Here is an 11,286-nt window from a genome sequence, read left to right on the forward strand (position 1 = left end):
TGCGGAGACACTGCCTTTAAGAGACAACATCGACTGTTCCTGTAACAACGCCGGATCATCAGTTTTCTTGGTACTGTCCACTTCTTTGGAATGAATGTCAATACCTGCATTATTTACTTGTTATAGTACGGTTTTCACCTATTTTTCTCATAATTTTTACTTGCAAATTCATCTTGAACTTGACATGTCTTCCCAATGATCAAGATCAATATTGAAGGGCACCTTAATTGTCTCTCCAGTCTGGGTCCTCAGTCTTCACCTTCAGAACTTTTTGCCCTTGATTAAGGTCGTAAGGCCAAAAGTTTAAGTCTCACTTTCCATATTTCATATGTTTTATTTTATTTAGTTCCCTTTTACCATTGTTCACCACCGCAGAAGTCGAACCCTAAACAATTTTTGGCAAGTATGGACACACAATTCAAGCTTGATATAGCTATGAATTTTTATTACAATTAAATATTTGACACCAGGAAGAAAATTTTACCAGAATCAAAGCTGTCCCTTATTCAGATGTTCTACTTACAACCCCCAAAATCAACCCAAGCCTTCCTCTGGAGTATGGCACTTCATAATATAATTTATTGAAGATCCATTCACTCATACTCCATTGTCTTGAGACCAAATTGTCTATTGATGCAGCACACTACCACCCCAAATGACAGCATGATTATATTAAAAATTGAAGAATTATTCTTACTAACACTGTTAGTCACTAGCTGCAAATAATGCAACAATAAAGTGAATCATCAAATGATAAAAAAAAAAAACCACTCAAAAGTTTGATTCATGAACAGAATTGGAAAATATAAAAAGTACTTGTATCCTGAGGTAGAGACAAGAAGTAGTGTTTGATGTAGAATTAGTATCTGAAAGAAAGTTGGTGTGAACTTTACAATTCTAATTCTCAATTCAGACCTTTTAGGTTTTGAATCAAGTTTGACCTGTTTGAGAAAATAATCATTTTACAGCAATGGGGTCAATATTAAAAATGATACAGGCATTTTTTTGTGAGTATACAACAGTAATAAAATCTACAAGTGAGCATTACCATGCAGAGTTTTTTTTTTACGTTTTTCTACAAATTTGGTAACAATCTGTCATATTATAAATAAAGAACCTTTCATTTCATTTTTTACAGTATCATTTCAACCAATAAAAAAAAAATAAAAAAAATAGAAAACTCAAAGAAGTGTGAAAGCAATGAACATCAGTATATGGGAAGGTATATTGTACAAGTATAGTAAAAAAAAACAAAATCTTCAATCACTCAATTTTTATAAGAAAAACAAAATTGTATGAATAACAAAACAAATAATGTAACAAAGTCAAGATGAAATCTGTAAGTACAATACAATTGATGAGGATCCACAAGCAGTACACTGACATCTATATGTAGATAATAACTGCTAATTTGCATAGGATTGGTATTTTTTAAAATAAAAAATCCCTTACAGGTAATTACACAAAGGCCAATGGCTGTAGTGTAAATCTGATTTATCTCTATCTGTGTTTGGCTACAAATCTGCAGAAAAAGGTCCATCTGTAAAAATATAGGTGTGGACTAAAGGAGAAAGGGGTAGCCAGGGAAATTTTCAAGGACACTTACTTAAGGTATAAGAATCCACTTGAAAACTTTAACTTCTATATTAAAGTGGCCTTAATATTACATCACACAATTAAAAAAAATGTTAACAAGATAGATAATGGATTACAAAAATCTAAAACAACTGTGAGCAATGCTCACTAACTTGATACCCCCACTCCCCCATTTGATAACATGCACCTTTTGACCTCCATATGTCAAAGACCATGTCTGCTTTGTAGAACCACTGTGTGAAACACACATATTGATTTGGATCAAAATCTAAAACAGGAGGTACACAATTGGAATATGTAATAACAATTCTGTGAAAGTTCCATTCAGTTCCTACAATGATGTAGGAGCAGTAACTGATAAGAGATGGGGCCCCCCATGTCCCCATATTCATAAATAACAAAATCCAAGTTTTGCTTTGAGAATCCTTCAAACTGATTTTGATCAAATTCAAATAAAAATAGGAGATGCACAATGGGAACATATAATAAAGATTCTGTGAAAGTTTCATTTAATTCCGTAAGTAGTGTAGGACAAATAACAGATAAGAGATGGGTCCCCCATGTCCTCATATCCACAAATGATGAAGTCCATGTTTTGCTTTGTGAATTTGTGAAACCCCCATATTGATTTGGATCAATAACTAAAATTGGAGGTGCAAAATGGAAACCTGTAATAATGATTCAGGTTGTGAATTACATGTTGGAAAGGGGGGGGGTACTCAAATTAAAGGTCAAGTGAAGTCAGGCAAGAACATCTTTTTTGTTTTTGTTTTTGTTTTTTTTGGGGGGGGGGGGGGTAAACTTAGTGAATATTCAAGATTTCATGTTGAAAATATATTTTCCAATTTTTTGTTTAAAACAACCTTAAAATTAAGGGGAGAGTATTTCCTTGGATCCACTACATGTATTACTATAACAAGGTTGGCTAGTGAAACTAAAGGTTAGGTATAGTATTAATCATGAATGAAAAAAGTAGGTGCATTACAACCTGAACACTAGGAATGATCATACCTCTTTAAACCATTAAATTGAATGTAAGTCATGCAGATATCTACTTAAACAGCCAATGGCTAACATAATCTATAAATAGAATTTATTAAGGAGTCAAAATAAAATATATTTATAGGATTTTCACAGAATACCATTAAGAAGTATTTGTAATAATAATCCACAAGTTTTACACGCATAAAAACACATACCAAAATATGTTGTACTAACACAAATTAACCTAATCCAACAAATATGAAGACCAGAAGCATTCAAACAAAACATGTAAATTCCTTCAAAGAGTTGGCCCCATTAAACAACTAGCACAAAAAAAAGAAAAATAAGGGGTATAACACAAAACTAATACTCATGCAATATCACAATATACAAAACCCTATAGCAAAGTTAGTTTAGTCAAAAACAATAAGAAAAACAAATAAATTACACAAGCATTAGTGAATGTCATGGGTATTTCAGAAGACTAAATATGACAATGCCTGATATCTGAAAAAGGAATTCTATGAAAAAGTTCATTCAGATCAAAAGATTGATATACATGGTCTCTTTGATAGATAACACTAATTACATTGTGCACATTAACAGCATGTTTCTAACACTAAACGGAAATATAAAAAAAAAACCAAAAGACTCTCAAGAGCCTGAATCGCCCACCTGGTTGACTCGCCTTTCAAAGGCAATAAATTTAACAAGAAATTGTCCAACAATTTTGACTCAAGAAGTCTTTGGTAGGGCTTATCATAAGGATCATTTCAACAATTGAAAATTTCTTTTAATCTATCGTTGTTTTCACTGACTGAAAACTGTTAAAAAAATCATTTTTCCCCTTTCAAGGGCAATAACTCTTACAAGGAGTCGGGTCTCCCTAACCATTTCCAGGTAAAATAGCCAGCCTCCCCTTATGTAGTACCAAAAACACACTGAACCTAGAAATATGCATTGTAAATACATTATTTGTGTGTGTTCTGCTCAAAAATAGTTAAAATAAAGCTGAGAATGTGTACTTTAAAATCATTTTTGTACTTTACCACAAAAGTGAATGAATATTGTTTACACGTGTGAGTAATTTGCCTCCATGCTGTCAGCTAGCAGAAAAGGTAAAAATGTTGATTTTCAGTCTTTTCCAAGCTTCGCAACGGTATGCAACTTTCAGGTGTCATTTGTCTTGGGAATTCACAGTGAAACATTGAAAATTACTTGTTTAATATGTTAGGTAATAGAAACTTTAGAAGTAGTTAGTGAGACCTCATCTGACAACTTTTATCCCTGAAAACTTTTGGAGTCCTAATAAGGATCGCTTCAGCTATTGAAAGAATTTGGCTAAACCTAACAGTTTTGGAGATATATGTGAAAAACTACTGTCTGACCCCTACTCTGTATGTTCTATTTTAAGTAATGGCTGCCAAGTTTTTTGACGGATCAAAAATCCCCACATCAGTTCTATGCAGGATACACCATGGAACATTCATACCATAATTGGTTCCAACTAATTAAATAATGTCAGAGAAGAAGATTTTTGAAAGAAATAACATTAAAAATAGCACAAATCGTTGAAAAAGGGCAATATCTCCAACATGACTCAACAGTTTAAAACCAAAATTTGACCATAGATAGATCTCATCATGCTGAACACTTTCCCCTATGTCAGAATTTAGCTAAACCTAACAGTTTTGGAGACATATGCAAAAATCTGCTGTCTGACCTCTATGTTCTATTTTTAGTAACAGTGGCCATGTTTTTTCGACAAATCAAAAATCCCCACATCAGTTATATACAGGATACCTCAAGAAACATTCATACCAAGTTTGATTTCAATTGGTCAAGTAGTGTCAGAGGAGAAGATTTTTGAAAGAAATAACATTAAAAATAGCAAAAATCGTTGAAAAAGGGCAATAACTCCAACATGGCTTAACAGATTTAAAAAAAAAATTTGACCAGAGATAGATCTTATCATGCTGAACACTTTTACCTCTGTCAAGTTTAGTTAAACCTAACGATTTTGGAGATATATGTGAAAAACTACTGTCTGACCCCTATGTTCTATTTTTAGTAACAGTAGCCATGTTTTTCGATGGATCAAAAATCCCCACATCAGTTCTATGCATGATTCCCCAAGAAACATTCATAATAAGTTTAGTTCCAATTGGTCAAGTAGTGTCAGAGGAAAAGGTTTTAAGGGAAAGAAATAACATTAAAAATAGAAACCAAAAAAAAGTTGAAAAAGAGCAGTAACTCCAACATGGCTAAACAGATTAACACAAAAATTTGACCACACATAGATCTCATCATGCTAAACACTTTTACCCCGATAAAAAATCCCCACATCAGTTCTATGAAGGAACATTCTTACTAAGTTTGGTTCCAACTGGTTAGGTAGTGTCAGAGGAGAAGAGCTTTGAAAAATTGTTAACGATGATGAAAATGGATGCCAAGTGATGGCAATAGCTCACATGGCCTATGGCCAGGTGAGCTAAAAATCAGATATATTGTTCATTACTTTATGTTAACCACATGACACTAATATTATTAGATTTCTATTACAGATTTTTTTAGCATGATATAAAAACGTTTTCCATTTCAATGAAAACTATCACCATTCAATTATACTGATGACAAAAAATTTTCAAAAATACACAGTTAAACAAAAATCACAACATATCTTAACAATAACATTTAAACCAGTCAATGTTCATGTACATTATAATCAGGCTTTGTCTCCATCCATTTTCTACTTGTACATATCATTTGATCATTTAAAGCTTAAATGGCCTCTGGCAGCTATCTTATTAATTCAAGCAAAACCAAAATTTTATCAGATTACAAAGTTTTCCCTTTCATGATTTCTGCCAAATTTGGTCAGCATTGGCTTAGTAAAAGCAAAGATATAGGCCAAAATGTGTCTCCCTATATGGTTTCTGTGGTAAATTTGAGTGGCAGCAGCCCCATGCTGAGCCACATAAAAAGTGAACTGTTGAGGTCATTAACCCTATCAAGTTTCAAAACAATGGCACCTGTGGTTTCAGATAAGTTGATCTTTGAAAATTGGCCAATCAGAAGCTTAAATGGCCTTTGGGGCCATCTTGTTAAATCAAGCAGAACCAAAAGTGAAAATTTTGTAAAGGTTCTTGCATACATCATTTCTGCAATGTTGGTTAAAATTGATCATTGGGTTTTTGTGTAGTTGAGCAAAATGTACATTATAATCAGGCTTTGTCTCTATCCATTTTCTACTTGTATCTAAGTATCAGTTAAAAATCACAATAAATTTACTTCATTTTACTCCTTCTCTCAAGAATGAAAATTTCTCTTAATTAAATCTCTGTCAATCCATGTTTTATCAAGTATATTTATCGAACACCTAATTTTATTGTTCAAAAATTCCTTAGGGAATCTTTCTGTTCTAATTTGTTTTTTTTTAACTTTTGCCAAAAACTTAAGATTTTTTTCCATTTTAGCTTAAAATACAAAATAATACATATCTAAAATAAGGTAATTCATAGTAATCAACAGAAAAAGTTCTAAAAGTACAATCAGAAATAATGTCTCACAATAATAGTTCAGCAAGAAAAAGCATTTTGATTAATAGCAATGGCACATCATATAAACAAGGCCATTTTGTAATCACTAGTGGGGACATTTAATCATTTTACAGCATTTTCTTTGAATTATGTAACAGCAATGAAATCCTATATAACAGCAGTCTGTTATACAAGTCAACTGCAATCTTAAAATGAAGGAGAAAAATTCTTAGAAGGAATGTTAAAATACAAATTTCTAACATTTTAATCTTTGAAAAGTTTCAACCCTTGACGTGCTGAGCATTTCTGGACTAAAGTCTAGATTTCGATAATTTGCAAACTTATGCAAATTATATGCGAATTAGTTGCATAATGGTACTGATATTGATTGTTACATATAAATTAAAGACGGTTGATCACAGGGTGGGGTTATGGGGTGAGGAGTTGGTAGGAGGGTGGATGGGCCAATGCGGAAAAATGTGTGTCACTCAAAAATGGTAATCTTTTGCTACATGTGGGGTTCAACAGGAGCAAATCAGGAACAAAAGCACATTCATCCAACAGCCTGCACACCATGAAGGCCACTGAAGCCAAATAAAGCATGCTACAGTCACGAGTGGGGGGTCAGGAGTCCCCTGAAGGATCACTTGTGTAAAAAAATGAGGATTTTTTCCAAGTTTTGGCCTAAAACTGGAAGTAGCCAATACAAGGAGTTGACATAGAAATGGTGGTGACAGACATCATTCTTATTAAGTTTCCAGGTGAAATAGAGTACTAAAGATTAATTCTGCTCTGGCGAGGGTCTGAGAAATGAACCCTACTCCCCAAAAAATATCATATTTTTTTCCACAGCGGAAATCGTGACCTTTTCTTTTAGCTTTCAAGTCATTATTTTTCAACAAATTCTATAGCCTCATTTTAAAGCACAGTCATGCTGCTTGCAGATGGACACAAATTGCACTTTCCCAAACTAAGATTAAGACTGCCAGAACCAATAAAGCAGAACCAGGTCTAATCCCAAACAGGTCCAGGTGTAGAATGACAAAGGTTAATATTTTATATCATATTTGGACATGGATGTGAAAGAAATCTTAAAAATTAAACAATAAGAATTAATACCGGTACATTAAATAGGAAGTTGAAAAAAAAAGTTTAATTTAATAAAAATCAGTATGAGGTGATTCATTTATGTCAAAAACCCATGGAACTCACTTTTATTTCTTGTTCAGAAACAGTTACTGGTCAAATAACCAGTCTTAGATTTTTATTTTCATTTTTCCATTGTTATTTTCTACACAATGAATCCCCTCTACCATGGGCAGTGTCTGAATTTTATATGGATTGGATTGGTACTTAAGTGTTTTGCAGGTCAGTTTTCCCCAAGATATAGTGATTAAGGTTCATGCAGACTTCTATCAAAAGGTTCTATTAAAAGCATTGAAGAAATAATCAAATACTTTAACTATAAAGAATGAATTTATAGCGTAAGGCTGACAATGTATTTTTTTTCTAGCCTCTTAAATCATAAAAGGAAATAATTAAAGCAAAATTGCTTATTAGCAATAACATGTAAGCACAGAGAAGGGGTGTACTGTTTCTACAGGTTCTAGAGAGCGTGGATTGGCTACCTGGAGAACTTGAAATCATGTGGTCATATCATTTGATCATTTAAAGCTTAAATGGCCTCTGGCAGCTATCTTATTTATTCAAGCAAAACCAAAATTTTATCAGATTACGAAGTTTTCCCTTTCATGATTTCTGCCAAATTTGGTCAGCATTGGCTTAGTAAAAGCAAAGATATAGGCCAAAATGTGTCTCCCTATACAGTTTCTGTGGTAAATTTGAGTGGCAGCAGCCACTTGCTGAGCCACATAAAAAGTGAACTGTTGAGGTCATTAACCCTATCAAGTTTCAAAACAATGGCACCTGTGGTTTCAGATAAGTTGATCTTTGAAAATTGGCCAATCAGAAGCTTAAATGGCCTTTGGGGCCATCTTGTTAAATCAAGCAGAACCAAAAGTGAATATTTTGTAAAGGTTCTTGCATACATCATTTCTGCAATGTTGGTTAAAATTGATCATTGGGTTTTTGTGTAGTTGAGCAAAATGTGAAAAGTTTATGGATGCATAAGTAAGTTCAATTGAGTACCTAAGGCACTGTAAAATGTTGGAAATTTTAGAATCTCTGGAATAAATTTAGGCAGGGGTCCCCTATGCCCTGTTATCCCATTGGGTCAAGAGGGGCATTAGACTACTATGCATTTGCTGCAAATGAACATAAAATGAAGATAAATCATGGCTACACAACATTTTCATCATCACTATTTAACTCAGGAGACCATACTAACTATATAAACCAAATATTGTTGAAATCAAAGCAAATATTAAAATTAGCGTGATAATGCCACTCATTTTGAAAATGGCCATCAAGAACAAATTTTCATCATCACCATTCAACTTGGAATGCCAGAATTCCTACAGAAACAAAAACATCATTGGAATCCGAGCAACTGGTGAATGGCCGCCTAAAAAAAATTTCAATACTGCCAGTCAATTCAGAATATCATGTTTATCTTTTAAGTAGCTTTCATCTTCATTATTCTTCTATAGTTGAGGAGAAATAACAAAAAAGCATTTTGACCCCTATGTTATCTTTTTTAGTAAAAACAGCAATGTTTTTCAATTGATGAAAACTTTGGAACCATCAGTTTGTGCAGGATACCAAAAGGAACAATTATGCCAAATTTTATTAAATATTATCCCATGGTTTCAGAGAAAAATATTTTCAAAATTGTACACTTGAAATATGACAAAAAATATGTTTCAAGGCCATAACTCATACATCAGGCGAATAATCATTTTGAAAACTACAGCTGAGATCCGTCTCATAAAGCTGAACAATATTATCATTCCAGAATTTTGCTAAAGGCAACAGTTTTGAGTTATTTGCAAACACTGCCTTCTGAGCCCTATGTTCTATTTTTAGTAACTTTCATTGAATTCTGTAAAATGTTTTTTGAAAAGATAATCAATGTAGTACTTCGAAAAATGCCAAAAAAAGAAACTGATTCAGGGGTCGTAACTTCTACATCAGTTGACATCATTTTGAAAATTTTGGCATAGGTCTGTCTCTTGATGCTGAACAATATTACCATTGCCAGAATTTTGCTAAAGGCAATAGTTTTTGAGTTATTTGCAAAAAAAAGACTTCTGACCCCTACGTTCTATTTTTAGTGATGGCGGACATGTTTTTCACGGATCATAAATCCCAATGTCATTTTATACACAATAGTCCAAGGAACAATGATGCCAAGTTTACATCCTGTCGGTCTAGTAGTTTCAGAGGAAATGATTTGTCCATGATAACAACAGATGCCAAGTAATTGCATATGCTCACTTGGCCTTTAGCCAGGTGAGCTAAAATGGGGTAAATTATTCAAAGTGCAGGATAACATCAATTTTAGTTTTGATTTCAATTCTCAATTAAAGCCTGTTAACATGAACTTCGTAAGTCAATACCAGTAAGCTATATAAAAAATACATGTATAAGTCATCTTAAGATCATTTGCAAATATTGTGAGTCTGTATAAATTAAAAATAACACCATTTTTACCCTTAAAAACCTATTCACAATAAGTATGATTAGTAAAAAAAAACATAACAAATGCATACAATAGTATTGTTATGTTAAAAATAACTGTATTTATAAGACAATTCAAGGAAGGAAGGTAACACAAAGAAAATTTTGTATTTAATACTTTAGTTAATATGGTTAGGTAATAAATGTGTTAATTTAACAACTGTCCAACCAGCTGAAATATGCTGAGCCTACTCATCTCATAAGATACATAGCACTAATCTGTAAACACAAACATTAAGCTTAAGCTGCTCTCTGCCAAGAATATATCTATACACACAACAATTATGTCTGTCTGTCTGTAGATTCTTCAGCACTTTCTGATACAGTTCTTGATTTAGAGACTTCTACACGCACTAATATGGCTGTTCTGCACATTGGACAAATCTCAAGATGCAGGGAACAATTAAAACAAAATCCACTGAAAGTAGAGACAAAAGCAAAAAGTTTATATAATGGATGATACTCATGTGTAGACCAGGAAAAAAACAAGTGATAATTTCTTGATGTTCCTATCACCAAGGGATATTGTTCTGAAGTCAACATGTCAGTCCTACTCCTTGCTGAAGGCTAAAAATACCCTCATGATGTATATTTATCATAAAAACAAAGTTGGAATGTCATTCTTCAATACTAGGATGACATTCCAACTTAGATCAGGACATTGCAACTTTTAGCATTAATGGAGTTGCCTCATGCTCACTTTCCCCATTGCTCTCTTTTACAACCAATATACAAGTCTGCCAAAGTAGAAACCATTTCTAGTAACATCTTAAGTTGATGATGCATTTTTTATTTGTTTATTGGTAAATAATGTGTATACATGTATCAGGGAAAAGTGGATAATTATGTAAACCTATCTAAAATATTAACCCTAAAGCACACTGAAAGAAGTAACAGCTTGAGTATTGTGAGTAACTGTGAGTCCAGTATGTAAGAAGTTCCCAGTAGAGACTTGGGTATTGTGAGTAACTGTGAGTCCAGTATGTAAGAAGTTCCCAGTAGAGACTTGGGTATTGTGAGTTACTGTGAGTCCAGTATGTAAGAAGTTCCCAGACGAGACTTGAGTAACTGTGAGTCCAGTATGTAAGAAGTTCCCAGTAGAGACTTGGGTATTGTGAGTAACTGTGAGTCCAGTATGTAAGAAGTATCCCAGAAGAGACTTGAGTAACTGTGAGTCCAGTATGTAAGAAGTTCCCAGTAAAGACTTGGGTATTGTGAGTAACCGTGAGTCCAGTATGTAAGAAGTTCCCAGGAGGGACTTGAGTGTTGTGAGTAACTGTGAGTCCAGTATGTAAGAAGTTTCAAGTGGAGACTTGGGTATTGTGAGTAACTGTGAGTCCAGTATGTAAGAAATTTATTCCATTTAGAGATCTTTCACTACACTTTATGGAATCAATAATACCTAGTTAGAATAAAAATTACCTATGATTGCATGGAGACAGTTTGTGTGTAGCTTTCTCAGCAAAACAGATTTGACATGAATCTTCATTCACTTGGAAATTCTTCATTAAATTCAAACGTATGTGCC

The 11,286-nt window shown here is 33.3% G+C and overlaps 1 protein-coding gene across 1 annotated transcript in view; it reads right to left on the bottom strand.

Moving 5' to 3' along the window:
* Positions 1–428: 428 nt before the first annotated feature.
* The window catches only part of LOC148615815 (RING finger and SPRY domain-containing protein 1-like), a 47,942-nt gene continuing 37,084 nt past the window's right edge, over positions 429–11,286 (bottom strand). The window contains exons 14-15 of the mRNA XM_088581702.1: positions 11,181–11,285; positions 429–10,176 (exon numbers count right to left, since the gene is read on the bottom strand). Of these exons, the coding sequence (XP_088437828.1) occupies positions 10,041–10,176; positions 11,181–11,285 (241 nt within the window). The 3' untranslated portion in view covers positions 429–10,040. The remainder of the gene's footprint in view (positions 10,177–11,180; position 11,286) is intronic.

Source organism: Perna viridis, chromosome 5, assembly GCF_037379345.1.
Source record: "Perna viridis isolate PV_CMFRI_1.1 ecotype Kerala chromosome 5, ASM3737934v1, whole genome shotgun sequence".
Classification (NCBI taxonomy): Eukaryota; Metazoa; Mollusca; class Bivalvia; order Mytilida; family Mytilidae; genus Perna; species Perna viridis.